The sequence below is a fragment of the Cariama cristata genome, unplaced genomic scaffold, assembly GCF_000690535.1.
Source record: "Cariama cristata isolate BGI_N322 unplaced genomic scaffold, ASM69053v1 scaffold36308, whole genome shotgun sequence".
Lineage (NCBI taxonomy): Eukaryota > Metazoa > Chordata > Aves > Cariamiformes > Cariamidae > Cariama > Cariama cristata.
In genome coordinates this window covers 273-17,980 of record NW_009630072.1, presented here as the reverse complement: position 1 = coordinate 17,980, position 17,708 = coordinate 273, and the positions used below count along the sequence as shown (strand labels likewise).

General features: G+C 45.4%; 2 protein-coding genes across 2 annotated transcripts; both read right to left on the bottom strand.

Moving 5' to 3' along the window:
- Positions 1 to 917: 917 nt before the first annotated feature.
- Positions 918 to 5,470, bottom strand: LOC104165692 (gasdermin-A-like). The gene is made up of 9 exons (XM_009705391.1): positions 5,257 to 5,470; positions 4,898 to 5,108; positions 4,180 to 4,345; positions 3,980 to 4,073; positions 3,096 to 3,143; positions 2,664 to 2,818; positions 2,087 to 2,237; positions 1,695 to 1,768; positions 918 to 1,154 (listed from the first exon to the last, which is right to left on the bottom strand). Exons 1-9 carry the CDS (start codon positions 5,468 to 5,470, stop codon positions 918 to 920), a joined length of 1,350 nt encoding a protein of 449 aa, XP_009703693.1.
- Positions 5,471 to 12,072: 6,602 nt separating this feature from the next.
- LOC104165691 (ORM1-like protein 3) lies at positions 12,073 to 14,183 on the bottom strand. The gene is made up of 3 exons (XM_009705390.1): positions 14,010 to 14,183; positions 12,354 to 12,505; positions 12,073 to 12,208 (listed from the first exon to the last, which is right to left on the bottom strand). Exons 1-3 carry the CDS (start codon positions 14,181 to 14,183, stop codon positions 12,073 to 12,075), a joined length of 462 nt encoding a protein of 153 aa, XP_009703692.1.
- Positions 14,184 to 17,708: the final 3,525 nt, after the last annotated feature.

Below are 17,708 nucleotides of genomic sequence, written 5' to 3'. Positions count from 1 at the left end.
CGGTGCTGCCCGGCCCGGGCCGCGGCCTCTGCCCGCGGGGAGCGGCCGCCGTTCCCCCCCCAATGCCCTTTCGGGGCTGAGTTCCCCTTATAGCTGGTGTAGAGCACAGCCAGGCCCGTTGTGCCGGTAGTGACCACCCAGGTAAGCAGTGCTGCCCTGTGCTGAGGGCACCCTCTTCCCCTGGGAACCTGAGGAACCTTCCCGGACCTCGAGCCTGTGGGGGGCCAGGCCTCCTGGCAGGCAGCACTGCTGGGTGACTGAAAATACCTGCAGATTAAAAAATTGCCTTTAAGAATGACCAGTTATTCAGTAAGAAATTGTTCTTTTTATTTATAAAGCAGTAATCAAAGCACTTATAAGATTGTTGCAAAATGTTGTAGTTTATTCCTTGCTGATGCTGATGGGGTGTATAATCATGTGATGGAGGTGCTGTTTGACCAGGTGTGCATCATTAAAATGCTCTGAGATCCCACAGCTTTTTAACATTTAGCAGCTTACTGAGTCACACATGAATCACAAGTGTGACCAGGGTAAGTGAATTATTGCTGATGTATTCCTTTGTGCCTTATTGATTGCATGAACCACTGTGTGCTAGCATTTTTTAGGAAAACTGGGGTCACATAGAGTGCAGCTGACAGGCTTGTGATTATTTGGGCTAGTGGATTTTTCAGTTGGCACTCTTGCTTTCACGTGAGGGGGAAGTAAAATCAATTTTGGTATCTGGCTTCCGTAAGGAGTTTTCTTGCTTTAAGTCTGCTTTTCCCACTCATTTTAAAGCAGCAGAAGCATTAATAAGTAGTGCCTCACCTACGCAGGGATGAGATTTTGAGAGAGAAAGTGGCTCGCAGTAAGAGACTTTCAAATACATTGTCAACTGATTACCTTTAAATCATCCCTAATGGGAGGACATGTGTAACCTAATCTGAGTTACTCAGAAGATTGAGGATGTACAGAGACACATACAGGGCTGCTACGGTTGTGGTGGCTGCTTCTGTACAGACAGCAGTTCCATCTTCCTGGAGCTTCACTCCGCTCATCTCAACCATTGCAGTGGTTAATTCTTGTTCCTTTTCTTGTGAGAAGGAGAATAAGCTGGCATCCACGCTGAAATGCTCCTTCCTGTGTTCTATGTCGTGTTCCAAGATGTTCTCAACCTTTGCAGCAACAACAAGAAAAGTAAAATCAGTATTTTAATACTCCCATCTGTAGAAGTCATTAAGTAAATGATCTTTTTAACTTGTGGAGTGCTTTACTGTCTCACAGGTGTGCTACATAATCCACACATGGGACTTTTCACCCTGAAAGACTGTCATGCTCATGTATGCAGTTCCCACTTTCTTGAGAATTAGTTATGTCCAATAATTAAAATTGTAGTGTGTTGTTTTTTTTAAATCTGGAGCCCAAGAAGCTAGAAGATTCTGACTACCATTTCAAGAAAAATGGTAGTTAGCTGTGTCCAATTTAGTGTTTATTATCAGCAAAACAGTTGTTAGGTCTTTGTGTCTTGGGGTGATTTCTCTCAAAGTGAGTATTTCGATCCTTGCCAAGTTTGAAGCAATTATTCCTTCCCTTCTTCTCAGGATTACCTTAAGTTGTGATACTGCTACCTATATCGTCATCTAAATATTGCTTTACTTAAAATAACACCCCGCCACCCCTTCATTTTGAGCCAAATGTGATGTTTATTTTCTCACCAGCTTAAGCTGTTGGGACACAATCTTGTCTTCCAAGGACTCTAGCAATAGCAGCAGCTGATCCTCCGTTAGCTCTGCAGAATTAAAACAGGTTTGTACCAAAAACCCACCACCAATGTTTGAGAGACAGCTGGTGAGATGCGAAGGGTAACCATCAACTCTCTTGCAGGGAATCTCTGCTCTGTGACTCTGCAACTGTTGCTGAACAGCAGCTGCTGCGGACAGGTCTGTGCTCTCAGCATAAACCACTAAGAAATTACTTTACATAAATCCTCCGCAAGTCTCTCACGCTCTGTAAGCTTTCTAAATTCTACTAGTCTTGTCAGTAGGAATGCTCTTAATATATTCTGGTGCTACTGGATTTTTCTATTAAAATGGCCAGAAAGCCTTACCATCTAAAGCATCAAGAATGTAGGTGATTGCTTCTGCCAGCTGAAGGAGATGATCTCTTGAAAAATTGTGTAAGCTGATCAACAGATCTTCTAAGTCTGGAGTGTCTGTTTTCAGCTCCCAAATATCAGGTTCATCAAGAACTGCTTCCATCTAGGGGGGTAAGAAAAAGAAATGTCAGGATTTAAGAGGCCAGCCTGCTGATAGTCTCTCACAGTCTAACTACAGAAGCATGTGAACAGTCGTGTCGTGTGTGTCTGCCCTCCCTAAGCTACGTATGATGCTGCAATTGAGGCTTTAGCATTTGCGCTGGCTCCAGTTAAAGACAGAATATGAGATGTAAATGGTTTGATACCTTCGGATAAATCTGCTAGGTTATATTCAGGATATATTTGAGCAGCTGACTCTGTCCTGAGCACCTTCTTGCTCTGTATGGTGCCAGAGACCAGACAGATGTGCCAAGTGAGGGATGTTTGGATTGATAGTTGTGGCACGGGAGAGATGGCTTCTGGGGCAAGAGGTGTGATCATGGATGTCTCTGTATTTATAAATCTTGGCAAGAAGAAGAACTTTGCTTACTTTCTGGCTCAGCTCTTGAAAGAGGTTCCTGTCTCTCATCACAGCTTTGATGGCTTTTAAAAATACAACGAACAGATCAGAAGACAACTCGGAGAGAATTTGACAACTATTTTTAACTTCTTCCTCCAATGTTCGTAACTTTCCTGATGAGAAACCTGAAAACCAGAAGGAGTCCAAGTATGTCACTTCTAAACTAGGCAATCCCACAAGACGGTCACCGGCACACCTAAACTTAGAATTTGAAACATTTCTATGAATATTTTTTAAAGCAATATGCAATTTTGAGTTGGACAGTTGTCATGTCTCAGGTAACGGGCAGAACTCTACAGTAAACTCATCTCTTTTGGTGGATTGTGTTTATCCTGAGAGATTCCGTCTTACCCAAGGGGATTAAAAGTAGTGCAAGCAGAAGCAGTAAAATGCATTGCTTACCATCAGATGCCAACAGTAATTCATGTACTTCTGGGAAATAGTCAAGATCTGCAACAGGATAAAAAGGACATTGCTGATTTAGAAAAATACTGGAAGCTGGTTGTTTGTTTTTTTTTTTACCAAGGTGGTTGCTTGTAAGTCTGAAGATATTGATATCCCAGGTCTGAAATCTCACGTGCTAGTTGTAAGTCAGAGTGGTGTTTCCCTCTTCTCCAGTGCATCTGTCTTCTACCTGATGTTTAAACCTCGTTATTCCCAGACCTCATTCCCTACTCTCACTTGCCTTATGTTAGGGTCTGTATTGGCCAATAAGTGCGTTAAAATACAAGTAACTTAAAATGGCAACCTATTCTCAACAAGGCCCACGCAGGTGTGGGAAGCACAGAGCATAGGGTAAGAAAGCCAAATGCAGTCTCTAAAATCCTGCAGCAGGTTTTGTGGATCTCGGTCCTTTCTTTCTCTACCTATCCAGCGTAAGTGTCTCTTACGCCAGTCTTCCCACTGAAGGGTCAGCCACATTCTTTTCTGCCTGGCTCTTTTCTCCTGAGTAGGAAAAGAAAACAAAACAAACTCTGTTCTCTGTGCCATTTTTCAGCAGAAGCTCTGCAGTTCCTGAGATTTAGAGCTGAGACTTCCAGTATCCCCCTCTTGTTTCCTTACCACCCCCTGTGCCCCCGAAACTGCATCTCTTTCCCAAGTAGCTCTTTTATGTGCTACGTACAGCCTTTTCCCAGGTGGTTTCTGTCACTCATATTGTGTTCATGTCCTAATGAATGAAAGGAGCTAAGGGTGGCTGTGAGGCTGAATGATACTTCAGAGAATGTTTTTGCTCTTCTGCGCTGTTTCCTGAACAGAGGTGTTGGTAGTTTCTGGAAGTTACTTACACCATGATCCATCTGTAATGCACAGTTGGAGTGCCCGGAAGGCCAGGGTGCAGTCCTTGGGTATAGTTATGCTTTGTTTGTTCTCTCTGATGCCCTGGTCAATGGAAAAAAAAGAAACTTAAAAAAAGTCTGTTATTAGGCCTGGGTGGCATGCAGATGTTTGGGAAGGACTGACTCCTGAGCCTGAAGAGAAATCAAACCTTTGCGTAGAACTTGGCGTAAAACTGGGTCATGAAGCTCCCCTCCACCTCGGTGGATTCCTCATAGCTGGTCTCCTCTGAGGCTTTTATTGTTTCAAGAACCACGTATAAATTTTGTTCTGTTTTCTTTAGTTGTTGAATGAAGGAGTGATCCATATTAATTTTTCTAAAAGAGAAAAAGGATGCAATATCCTGGCTGTTTTTCTGTGAGTTATGAGAAAAATACTGTAGTCTACTTGGATGCAGAAGCCCTGTGCTTGTGTTCTTTCTCACGTTAGGTGAGTAGCTGTAAATACCACAGTGTCCGGGGGCGTCTGGGGGAAAAAGGTGGCAGAAAATGGGCTGCAACTCTTGCTGTCCTCAATGCATTCCCCTTCTACGTCTGAGGGGGGACCAGGGCAGCGAGGCAGTGGGCTGGCAGGTCGTACAGGTGATCTGTCCTGACCTATATGCTCCTCTCCAGGTACAAACCATGAGAAAAGATGGCTTGACTCCCTGTTGAGGTGTTCCCACTTCCTGAATTACAAAGAAATCTGTAAGCATTACGAGGCTGTGTGAGGAATCTTTATCGCCTCTCTTTCCTGTCCTCCAGAAGTATGCGTAGTTAAGGAGAATGTGTGCTCTCGGGTCTTAATCTTGGTGTTTGGCTGTTGAAAAACCATTGCGTGACCTGGCACGGGGTAGAGGAGGGCGTGTGCTTCCTTTGTGTCTGCCATACCTTTTGTTACGCAGTGCCTCAAGTGCTTTTGCTGGTACAAGGTCCTTCTCCAGCTTGATGGACCACCCTTTGAACAAGGAGGCAGCTCCTTTCACATCTACGCTTGTAGAGATGATAGGAAGGCTTAGACTCCCATCAATTCTGTCCCTGGTGCTTGCTTGGACTGTAAATTGCGTTGAATCTTGACCATCTCCGTTGGGAAAGAGGGACTCTGAAATAATTCGATGCATTAGCTTAACCATGATTGCACAGACATGTGCACACAAGAAAGGTGGAACGTGGTAGAGTTCAGCCACAAATGATCCAAATGTTTTGTCTATGAAAATTGTGAACTTAAGATGGATAAATGTGGGCTTTACCTGTGCTTTCAGCGTCTTCTCCAGGCAGCAGCACATCATTGAGTTTGAAACATGTCTGTCTGTAGCTGGGAGATGGGTGGAATATGGCTTTTCTTTTTCTTCTCACTAGACAGAGGGGTCTGAAACGTTCATGGTCAAAGATGCTGTGAACTGGGACAAGGCCTCTTGCTTCACCCGTTTGATTTAGTACAGATTTGGTGACTTTTTTAAACATTCTGCTGCAGCTGGATGAATTTTTTGAACCAAAGCCAAGTGTACTTGTGCCTTAGGAAAGAGACAAGACAAGTTAAGCAAAATTACCTGAAATACGGGCAGAAGGTTGCAACAAAATACGTTACTTTACCAATTTTGAAAAGTTCTTTCATTATTAATAACTCAAAAAAGCCCACGTTAGTACAAGGACACAACTTTCACGGGCTTGTTCATAGGGAAGCATTTGGAGAGGTAGGAGCAAGAGCTGTGCCTTGCTAATGAGGCTTGTTTAGACTGATCCCCCTTTGCTGATGAACTCCCAGTCATCGTGCGGACTGGGAACGCAGCGGGCACTTTCTTCAGCACTGGAGTCTGTTTCCGTTCTTTCAATTAAGATATTTTGTTGCATATACCAGTAGACACCGTAGTAATTTTCATTGCTGGACTAGGCATTGCTCCTTAACCTAGGACCTATCATGGTCCTAAATGCTTTAATCTTTAATTAAATGTGTTGCCCTGACATAAGTTTAAAAAGAAAAGAGCTTGAGCAATTTCTTGCTGTTTTTTACTGCTTCTGTGTTTTCCCCGTGCATCCTGTTGCCTGGCAGACAGGAATGGTTTGGCATTGTTTCAAAACAGAGCATTAGGAAAGTGATTTTGTCAAAGTCTTACTGCAAGGAAGTGAAAGTGCTGCAACATGAATAGTGGGTTGAGGGGGGGAAGTAGGAGAGCTTGTTCTATGGCAGATCTCCCCCAAAACATAAAAAAATCATCCCAGCACAGCTACTTGGGTATGCCCTGGTGCTCTGCCTGTATCCCCCCCAGAGCAGAGTTGGGTGTTTGAGAGGCAGAAGCAAAATCCTGTTGTGGCTTCTTTTTACTCCAAACTTTCAGTTTTGCTTCTTGCTTCAGATGGCGTACGCAAGATTTGATGAAGAACAACTTTGATCTACAAATGAAAAAACTTCTTGTACTTACTGAGAAGAACAACAGCGTGCCGGTCTTTCCCCTCTTCTGCACCCTACTTGATAAAGTCTTGTTAGAGAAGAGAAGCTGGTCCCCGTTTACAGTTTGGATGAGCGGGTGGGGGGGGTTATCTTCCGTCTCTGTAATGTCCGACAGGGGTCTGAAAAAAAAGAGATTGACTTAGTCCGAGTCTTCCAGAAAGCAGAAGACTCTCACATCACAAAGGATGGTGTGTTGTACGCGATGGAGCTGGGGAGGGGGGAATAGTCTTGTATGCTTAGTGTGGGATCATTTTAGTAGTACTGACAGGACTCGTTCCCTTCGGAGGCATCATGTGTTCTTGTTTAGTGTTTATGTCTTCTTAACAGACAGTTTGCTCCACCCCTTTTCCATACTGAAAGCTCTAAAAATGTACTTGCCTGTTTGTGGAGCGAAGGGCTTCTCATCTACTGTCGGTGGGCGATGTGCAGGGCAGTCCGCTGTGCTTCCGAAGTGAAATGGCCTCTTTAAAGCAGCAGGGCTGGGGAAATGTTCTCTCCTTGCCTTTCTCGTCAGAGGTCCGGAAGCATCTGCTGAACTTTGGTGCAAAAAGCCTGTAGCTTGCATAATTCTTCCTCCAGAAAGTTTTGGTCGTTGACTCGAGTTAGCCTGTTGTGATCTGTTACCGTGGCTGTGCGTAACTGGAACTTGTCCTACAGAGGTATAACAGGTTCCTGTAAGATTTGTTTAATTTCTAGTGTGGTTCTGGTTTTCATTTATACTTGTGATCTGTTAGGATGAGGAATAATGTGTTCTGGTCTAGGAGGATTTCACTAAACCTGAGAGAGAGCTAGCTAATTAGGTGTGGTGTAGACAAGGGGACAATATTATGTTACTGGAGATACTTAACTTACATTGACCAGTGATGCACACCCATTTCCATGCTCGATGGCTTGCTGTTAGTAGCAGAGGGTTTGAGCGACTCGCTGCTGCGGTACCCTGCTAAGGGATCCGTGCAGTGGGCTGCAAGCTCCTTGCTTTACTGCAGTCGATTGCTTGGTGGGCTTGGAATTGCCCTATAGTGTTCATTTGCCATGCTTGTTTAAAAGCAAAACCTGTCCATGTGAAAAGTCAAGGAATCGAACACAAGTTTTTACATGAATACTCACTTTATTAGTTTCTCTTTGAATGCTGTACAAAGGAGTAATAAAAATATTCACACTTTATTTTAGAAAGTTCTCTACATGAGACTTCTGTATACACAGCAAAAAAGGGCTACTGGAAATAAAAATAGAAGAAACTAAAACTTTGTACAATGTCAGAATGTTCCTTTTAAAAAACCTCAACTAATTTAGCTCACTTAAACTGATCCAAGGAGGGTATGTATAGACAAACACCTGCATGCTTAAAAGCTATTCTAGGCAATGATAAAGCAATGTAAGTCCCAGTGAGAAATATTAATGAACTAACAATGGTAACCAGCTGCTGTCCCCTTTTCAAGGGCCAGTACCATGCTTCTATTAAAACAAACAAAAACTTAAACGATTAAAAAAAAAAAAAAGTACTCGGGAATTAAGTAGCCTCAGATCTCAGGCTTTTCTGGTTTTTTTGTTGTTGTTTTTTTTTTTTCCCCAAGGCTTTTTCCTCTTATCAAGGCTTTTTCCTGTAAAGGGCTGGACTGTACGACATCCTGTTAGCTACGTTAAATGAACCACAAGTCAGGATCCCTAACGCAGAAGCTGTTAGCACTCGATTGTTTTCTGACTTTCCTGGTACAGTGACTGCCATGCTGTGCGACTACATGCCTGAATTTGACAGTGGCTTACAGCAGAGGGACGGCTGTGAGTGGTTCAAGCAGTGGTTTTCACAGGCTTTTCTCCTTTGGCATTCATTGCAGAACAAACAACAAAAGTATTTTAAGTAGCTGCTTACCCAGTAATTGTTTCTCAGTCACAGGATGGAGCCCACCTTTAATTCTCCAGTGGATGTTTGCTCTAGTCGCTCTACAGGAAACCAGTACAAGTTTGAGAGGAAAATCTGTCGAGTGTGATGTGATCAAAATCATATTTAAAATCAGTAACAATCAACTATCTCCTTCGCGCAGGTACTTGGAGAAAATTCTGCAGTCTAAAAGAATGAATGGACAGTCTTTGCACTCACGTTCTGTTTCTCCTCGCAAAAGGTAGGCTTTGCCCTTGGATCACTGCTACATTGGCTGCAAGTACACACCTGAAAGTCCCTCATCCTGCCCACGCTGTCCTGATCTCCCTTCTCTCAGAAATTAGTTATCCCATGAGAGTTTTAGTGTTTTGACTATGCTCTTTAACTTGTGTGTGTATGCAAGATCAGCCTTCAAGTGCTGAACTCACTTCTACATGAATTTAACAAATGCAAATAAACTATAAGTGGTTTCAATACAGAGTTCCAGGAGACCCAGCACTGTGTCCGTTACTTCTGCACCACTGCAGTGGTGATTTCCACGTGGAAACTTAGTTGGGAACCGTGAGCTCCTGTGACACCGACAGGAAGGAGCCATGCAACTGGCATAGGAGGGTGGCTCGACCAGCAGTACCCAAAACTCTTTCACTTAAAATTACCTCAGGTACACCTAACAAGTAGCAGTTGTGACTCTGGTTTAATTACAGTTAACTTATGGTTTTTTTTTTTATTAATTCTGATACCTACCCTTAAGATGGGATCTTAAGGAAGATACTATCAGATGTATAATTGTTCAAGTAATAATTAATCTTGCATAGATACTTAACACACCACATTATTAACATGAAATCTTTCTTCACTCTCACTTTTTTCCATATTTCTCCTGTTTTCATTTACGTTTCCCTTGACTGGATTAACTGTATGAGCCAGCTATTCTGTGGCAAAAATGCTCTCCCTGTGTTGTAAAGAACGTCATTTGCCATGTAACATGTATCTGTGTAATGGCTATTTTAATCATTTCTGTGAAACGGATAAATCAGAAAAGCTTTCTATTATAATTAAGGCTTTGCCTAACAAGAAGTTTCAGTCTTTAGGCTTTAAAAACGGCCTTTTTGAGAAGTTTATAATTCTACTCTGTTTTACGGTTGATCTTTAATTTAACAAAACAGAATTGGATGTCCGTACTGTCAGTTAACAGCACAAATAACATGTTCAAACCCTCAGCTGTTGTAATGCCAAGGCCTTCAAGGAAACTGTGTGAAGTCCTGTACCTCATCGAGAAAAGCTGACCCCTACCTTCAATTTATACTTATGCTAAAGGTATCAAAACTGCTTTGACTTTGTGTAATGTGCATATACTTAGAAATAATCAGCATATGTCTGTCTATCTAGGAGTGAAGTTTTTAAGCAGAGACTGTTTCTGTTGCAAAAAAAGTTGATTTCTCCCCCCCCCTTTTCTAGCAAAATAAGTAAGTTTTCCTTCCTCTGGAGATTTACCATTGGCATGTAAGTTGTGTCTGCGGGCAGACATATCTGTTAAGCAATGTACAGTCTGCATTACAGATGCAGCCTTAGCCATCCTGCTAAGGATGGATGCTACACCTCTGAGGGTAGAGGCCTTTCCAGAAGCATGCTGGGCATTGATACTCTTTGATTTCTTAGTCATTTCAAAGGTACTTAGCTGATTGATGAAATATCTCTATATTGAAAACAGTATTTTTTTCCAAAGTCATTGTCCAGTAGCTTAAAGAGTGTATTAGCTTTAGGGTATATAGTACCTTAACTAAAACAGCAGTCCTTATGTCATGGTGGTTAAAAGGTTTAACCTCCCCATCAAGTAAATTGCACATCTGTCAAACTCCCTCGCTGAAGAACAGCACTCGGGTAACAAGCCAGGCTCTCTTCTCCTTCTACCTTCTTGAAAACTTCCTTTTCACTTAAAATATTTTCACTTTTCAAACATACTCTCTATGCATTCCAGCAGCCTTCTGAGATACACAAAATGTTTTTCCCTTCTCTGCAGCAGTCCGGTAGTAAGTCTGAGATAGAGAAGTTAAAGCGGCTTGCCTAAAATTATGCATGGAGTAGTACTAGATCTTACATGCAAACCTGAAGTTCCCCTATCCGTGTCCTATGCGCAGACCATCAAACAACTCAACAATATCCACTATGACCCCTAAAGCTAGAATTGGCTAATGCAGGAACAAAAATAGCATATTTAAAATGTTTATACCATTGTCAAAAGTGTGAAACAATATAAGCACTAAGACAACAGAAATACAGGCTTTCATGAGTTTACAGGAGAAGCATGAGGAAAAACACATTTTAACTGGCACACAACCCAAAAGAAAAACCAATTATTCTGAACACTAGAAAGCTATCTCAGCCAGGAAATCTAAACCTGCAAACCTACTTTATTTAGGTGCTAATTTTATGGGGGGAAAAGGCTCAATTTTGTTCCTATACTAAAAAATCTATTATCAATGACCCATTGCATCCTTCTATTGGTCAATTCAGTCTGCTGCTGGTGCTGCTCATTAGTATTGCTGTCCTGCAGGTCCCTCACCCTTGCCAGTGATCACCCAAGGGCTCAGGGGATGCTGCCGCAGCGCTTGTGCGTGGAGCTGAGGGACAGGCTTCCAGGTAAGCCAGAAATCAAACACTCGCTTGCCTTGAGACCGACACTGAGTTAAGTCCGTGGTTAACTGGAGAACTGGCAAATCCCAGTAACATGTACACGGACTTAAGTGACGAAGGAGCTGGGCTGAGGAGAAAAATTCCAATTATAGTCACTAACCGCCTATAGCAAGCAGCCACCTCTGTGTCGTTTGTCCTATACCTATCAGTCTTCAGCTTCTCCCATGCTTGTGCAGTCTCCGTGTACCAAGTAGCTCAGTGGCATTTGTTGTTGTCAATCCTTGGAATGACCTGCACCCCAGCCCTTAATCCAAATGCGGTACTGCCTGAGTGCTCAGAGTGCACTTAAAAATTAGCAGTTTAGGGTGGGGGGCAGAGTTACCCAGACAGATTCTGGTATAAGCTGAAAATAACAAGTATGATTTGGGACCCTTTTCCCTGAACCACATGAATGGTACCGTAGAAAACTGAAAGCTTTGTCAAATTGCAGGTCGTTCCTTCCTGTACTGTTCTTGGTAAAAGAACTTCCCTTCTCAGTGGTGTAAAAGACTGCAAATAAAAATCTGTCACTCTCTTCCCCCTCCCACTGCCCCGCACAAAAGTGGAACGCAGACCCTGAAACAGTCAAGTATTGGGGAAGTCTGCCTGTATCCCTTTGAATTTGCCCCACGTATCGCTTAAAGCACTTAGCTTCAGAAAGGGAAATATATTTTAAAGTGCATTTACCACAGCAATAGTACCAGCACTAAAAGCTTTTCCCCTCATCCCTATTCTCTTCATTCAACATCTGGGGTAGATTAAAATCTCCCCAGAATCCATCCTCGTTGTACCTTGAAGTCTCAGTGTATCTGCACCTATTTATGACACTGGAATAAAAGAAATCCAGTGTCATGCATCCTGCTCTGCACTAAACTCTACTCTGGAGCTTGTTTAGATTTATTGGGCATGAGGATCCAGCATGCGGTATATGTCTATTGGATACTGCATTTAAACAGCTGCTGTGAAATTGTATCCCAGCGTGTGTGGGGGTGAAGAAACAGGACTAGAGAGAAGGAACTTCCCCCCTCTGCCCTGCTCCTCTTCTGTTTGCTCCAGCCACGCAGTTCAGTACTTGTTGATCCCAAAGATCCGGACTCCATGAAACTGAGGCAGTTTGGGGATCAGGACGCTCATAAGGGAGATGGTGTTGATTACGAAGTGTATCCGGTCATACTTGGTGTAAAAGCTGGTTAGAAAATACCTGGAAAGGAGAGGAACAGAGAGAGAGAGACGGGGGAAAACTGAATTATAGCACTTCATGGTTTTGTTTCCCACGACAGCGTGGGCAGCAGAAGCGGTGATTGGGACAGGCACACGAGGCAGCTCAGCTGCCCCGAAGTACTCACAGGACAATGGGCATGATGGTCAGGAACTTGCGCGATGCCGTGAACTGCACGCCGTAGTCCATCTGCTCCCAGTGCGTGAGCAGCCGAGCCTTCCCCTGGTCCGGAGTCTCAAAAGGAGTTCCTTTCACGGTATGTAGGAAGATGTACATACTCTGTAGCAAATACAAAGGCAGTGTGAAGCGCACAGAGCTCTTTGCCCCCCGCCACCATAAATGTTCAGCTTCAGCAAGAACAGCAGAGTTGTGGGAGCTTGCAGCAGCGCGCTGTTCCACTAGAGGGGTGCATCGTCGCGGCTGGAAAACACGCTCAAACTCGCAGCGCCTGACGAAGCGGTGAGCTAGGGAGGAAGGCTGCTGGCCAGGGCTAGCTCAGGCTTGGCTGTTACACGTGAGGCCTCTCGTTCAGCCAAGGATGTGGTTGCAAGATTGCAGCGCTCGGATCTCTGGGATCAGGAGATTAGCCCGGACTCGCTCTACTGTGCAACAGCGATGCTAAATGCTTTCTAAAAGAGCTGCCGGTAGAGCTGTGGGCAGCGAGGGTCTGTTACCACTCTGATTACGAGTTAACCTCTGGAAGTGGAGCACAGGTCACAGATAAACAGCAAGTGTCTGGCTAGATCGTGTGTCTTTAAGTATAGCCATTGCTGGCCTTTAAACTCCTTTCTGTTCCCCAGACCTAATTGTTTAAGCTGCCAGAGAAGGGGAAGGAGCTGGGTGAAAAGCAGGCAGCTTGTGAACTGAGCTCCAAGCAGCTCTAGTTGGTGGTTTTGTGGGTCTTTTTATGTGTGTTTGTGTTGTTTTGTTTTTTTTTTTCCCCTGCTAGAGATGTGAATAACGTTAGCATGAGCGTCCCCAGTAAGGGTGTCATTTTTGTCTCCGGAATATTCTCAGGCTGAGATGTTATTTAAAATAAAGGATACAAAATCAATTGCTGCATCTCTGAAGCATTTTGTCCCCTGTGCCTGAGGATGAGCGGCTGATGAGAGGTCTGCTCCTTGGCTGCAGGACCCGAGCACGCCAAGGCCTGCGCAGTGGGACGGCGGAGGCACGGAAGTGAGCAGTTAAACACAGCAGCATCTGGCATCGCAGGGAACCCAGGTGCCCTGCGTCCCCAGAATGCGTCTGTTGAGGTTTGCTGCGCTTACCTGCGCACCCCTAGCGCAGCACTCTGACACCTGTTCATTTGCGTACCTGATCCTTAGAAGAGGAGAATCTGTTCCTGGGCTAATCTTTTACTTTAAGCAGAACAAAGGCTGGGTTTTAGTCTTGTTTTAACTCTGAGGCCAGTTCAGATTGTATTGACCGAAGTGAAAGCTGTCCTGCCATCTTCCGTGGCCTGTCACAGCTATGCCTCTGTTAAAGGGGACATGACGAAGGGACTTACCCTGCAGGCAAATGAGTTCACTGTCCCCTCTGAGCAGCCTCACCAGATATTTGCTGTCTCATCAGTACCTAGGCTGGATTTAAATATATGACCAGAGGCAAAGGTGCAGTCTGAGGGGTGGAGGTTGAGTAACTTACCCTGTGTCTTTGGAAATACAGAGAAAGGAATTGTTTCAACAAGAATCTTACTAGACTGCTCTCAAAAGAACAGCTAGTGCTGAGAGATTACCTCTCCGTGCCCCGGGAAGCCAAGCCAGCCACACTGTTCCCTTACCATGTTGTGAATGATGTTGGTAAGAGTCCAGACCACAGGGACGCTGAAGAAGGGGATGCTCAGGAGTACGACGTGCAGCAGGCCGATTCCAAGGATGTAGGACAACCAGATACCCCGGCTGTTCATGACGCGGGTGTTGGGATTCACCTCACTGTGTGCCGTTCCCACGTTCATGTTGGCTCTTGTGACCGACGGGCACCCCTGAAACTAAAGCAGAGTCAGGTCAGGACTTGGATCGCAGCAGCCCTCCATCTAAATTGCTCAGGTAAGCACGGCAGGGGTCGAGCACCGCCTTGCTGTTAAGCAAACCTGAAATCTGTTGTTTGCTATAAAAATCACAAGTCTGTTCACTTCTCTGCACCTCATTATTTCCACTCATAGAGCTGATGTTTCTGAGGGGATGCTAAATCTGGGAGCGGTTGAGATTTGGGAATAACGTGTGGGAAGCCTGTCTGTGACAGAAGCTACTTGTGATCTGCTGAAATGTTTTCCTGGAACCAAGATGTCAAGGTTCAATCCCACGAGTGCCTGACAAGACTCAAACAAATACTTTAAGCATTTTTTTTTTTTAAATCATCATCACAGTGTTAATCACGGAAGCACTTGGCACATGAAGCTTCTTATATGTTTATGGGTTCAGCATAACCTTAAACTCAGGAAGAGAACACAAGTATTTGCAGAGTAAAGGCACGGCAGCTTTTTATATCAACAGATCTCCTAATTAGTTCAAGTAAATTAACAGGGTTCTGCACAGCTCTAGAGGCTTGCTGGTCTCCTGGTCTGGCTTACATGTTTTGCCTTCTAATTTAAGACTTACGAGGGGGGGGAAGTGATGAGAAAATTCCCCCACAGGGAGGGAATGAGATTCTTCTTGAGGAACATAAAAAGTTTAGAGATAACAAGAAGTGCATTGGGAGGGTATTTCAGGAGCAAGAGCTGCAGAGATGGCTCTTCCCCTACCTGGAAAGAACAGCTGCCATGTAGGAGGAATAGAGAGATGTTTTTCTGAACAATGCCAGGAAAGCAAGGAAACAAGACCATGTCATCCTCTCAGAGCAAGTCTTTGGAGCGGTGCCCTACGGACAACACAGGTATTGGAGTGGCTTTTTGGACTGCCGCGCTGATAGCAGCAGCAGGTATCGGTCAGCTTTTAGGCTTTCTGCAAAGATGAGAGCTCTGGGTTACGTTTCCAGGGATTACGGGAAACAGCACAAATTAGAACCGCTGTAAAGATGACTTTTTACACTGAGATCAGTGACATTCTTGTGTAAAATCATCTTTGTCCATGTCCCACAGAAGTGTAGTTTCATTAGATACTACGGTCCGTCCCTCCTTGGACTGAGGACCCCAAGGCGAGGGCTGTTTCCTGATGTCTCGCCTTGTGTTTTTGCTGCTTTGGTTCCCACAGCTGGAAGGCGGTGTTGCTGTGTTCTCTAGCTCTCGCGGTCTTCGGTCTCAGGAGGCGAGTCCGAGCCAGATCTAACATTACACTCTGTCTGACGCTGCCAGCTGTTCCGAGTTCCCTTGCAGAGTGCTGGGCCTGGCTTGTTTCAGAAGCTGGCGCTCTCCCCTGTTCCTGCCCAGGGCTAGGACACAAAGCAAACGCTTGACTCCGCAGCTCCTGGGACGCTCGTGGTAACTTCCAACCCTCTTTCAGCTGCACCCGTGGCTGCTGCTCAGTGTTGCAGGCAGCTCCAGTGAGGCAGGGCTGAACAGATGCTTGCCTACCTCTGCTACCCAGGTGTCAATCGGGGCCTTATATCTGGAGAAGGCTTTTCTTACCAGAAAAGAGGCTGCAGGTCTGTGCAGTGTTTGTTTTCTTGTCACTCGTCTCCAAGGATCCTGGCTACTGGATGTTGCAGAGAAAAGCCTGAAGCTTGGTCTGGAAGCAGGAGTTGGAGCCAGAGTTCAGCACTTCAGTCCTAGCTGGGGGATCAGCTCCATCCTTAATCTGGTGCAATTCCTAAGGGCTTTCAGAAGGAAATCTAAGGGTTGGGGTGAAACAACACCAGGCAAAAAAGTTGTAACAAAAAAAAAAGCGCGAACACCCCTGTGGAATGCATAAACAGGAGTGCTGTTTGCCAGACATAGGAAATAATTCTCCTAGATATTGGTAAGGCCTCCGCTAGAACACTGTCCAGTTCTGGGAGGAGCTGGAGGCAGTCCAGGGGAGAGCAGTGAGAATGAGCAGAGGTGCAGCAAAAACATGACCTGCAAGGACAGATTGAGGGAAGTGGGTTTGTTTAGTCTAGAGAAGGCTGGAGAGAGGCTGAGGAATAGTCCTCAAACACTTAACAGATCGCTGTGCGGAGGGAGACAAATTGCGCAGTGGAGTTAACGGCACGACTGTGAGACTTAGCGACTCGATAAAGCAGAGGGACTGATGTTGGAATGGACTGCCCACGGAAAGCGATCGGTGGTCTCACTGGAGGCTTTAAAATCAAGTTTCATAAAAAGTTAAGAAATTAAGATTGCTCTTTGGAATGGGGGGTTGACCAGGTGGCCTCTTCAGGACCCTCTTTTCTTGAAACGATGCCGTTATCCAAAGACTGCAGAAGGTAGCAGAGCCTTCCTGCAAGCCCTGCAGCTTGGGGTGCGCCCTGCCTCTCTGGTGACGAAGTGGAGTTTCCATTGAGGACAGCCACCGGTGTAGTTTTCAAAAACGAAGGAGCAACTTCTGCTTGGTGTCCCCTCTGCAAGTGAGGGCAGTTGCAAACCTGCAGCTGGGTGGCAAAGGGCAAAACTTAGAAGCTGTGTGTGAAGCCATTCTCCTCCCTGTGCCTCAGTTTCCTTGCTTGTAAAAATCAGGATTAGACGGGTGGAATGCTAGAGCGTACGAGAGATTCGTTCATTCTTGCGAGAGAGAATCGGAGATGTCAAGCGTTTGGTCCTGGGATGAGGACAATTCTGTGTGTTTCTCCAATTCTGTCCTTTCCCACCTTAAAAATACTTCATCTGCGAATCTTCTCCGTTTCTGAGCTGGTGTTTGCAGCCCTTGCCCGAGCTCTTTGCTCCCTTCAGATTGCACACACAGCTCTGCGCAGAGTTGCAAAAGCCTGGCTGAGGGAGCGTGAGCTCTCAAAGCTCCAATCCCTACCCCCATCCCCGCTCCCATGTTGTTTGCTTTCTGATTTTACATCAGGGATTTGTTCACCTGCAGGAAAACCCAGGGAAAACGCAACAGCAGGAGGAACTCCGGCTCCCCCCTGGAGCAGCTGGCTGCGAAGCTCTGCTTTCCCACTTCTGCAACGTTTTTTTTTCAGGACAGAAAAGTTTTAATGTTTCACCACTCTGAGTGTGAAGGTCGGGACTGCGCTGACGTTGGACGGTGTCCATCCAAGGAGGGGAAAAGTCGTATTTGTGGCCGGAGGCAAACAGCACGCTGTGATGGCGGAGCCAAGCCCTTCCTCTGCCCCATCCTTCGCGTCCCGTCCCCGACTTCCCACCTGCTGCCGCACCAGCTCCCTGTCCGCAGCTCTGTTGGGAACGACCCTTGTTCTGGGGCTCAGAGCAAGCGCCAGGGCTGCCAGCTCAGCACCTGCTGCGACAGCATCTCCCCACTTCGGAGGGAAGGGGAAACAAAGCGACATCAGCAGTTTCCTGCTGCCTTTGTCATCCACCAGCTGCTGGAGGACCCACAGCCCTGCTGCCAGCAGCCCCTTCCCCACCTTTGCTTTTGCCACCGTCCCCTCGCACTTC

Coding starts and splice junctions, on each gene's coding strand:
- LOC104165691 (XM_009705390.1), bottom strand. CDS start 14,183: ATGAACGTGGGAACGGCACACAGTGAGGTGAATCCCAACACCCGCGTC. Junction 12,506..14,009: donor CCAACATCATTCACAACATG/GTAAGGGAACAG, acceptor TATTTGCTACAG/AGTATGTACATCTTCCTACA. Junction 12,209..12,353: donor ACCATCATGCCCATTGTCCT/GTGAGTACTTCG, acceptor TCTCCTTTCCAG/GTATTTTCTAACCAGCTTTT.
- LOC104165692 (XM_009705391.1), bottom strand. CDS start 5,470: ATGTTTAAAAAAGTCACCAAATCTGTACTAAATCAAACGGGTGAAGCA. Junction 5,109..5,256: donor AGAAGACGCTGAAAGCACAG/GTAAAGCCCACA, acceptor GAATTATTTCAG/AGTCCCTCTTTCCCAACGGA. Junction 3,144..3,979: donor CATTACAGATGGATCATGGT/GTAAGTAACTTC, acceptor ATCCTGTTGCAG/ATCTTGACTATTTCCCAGAA.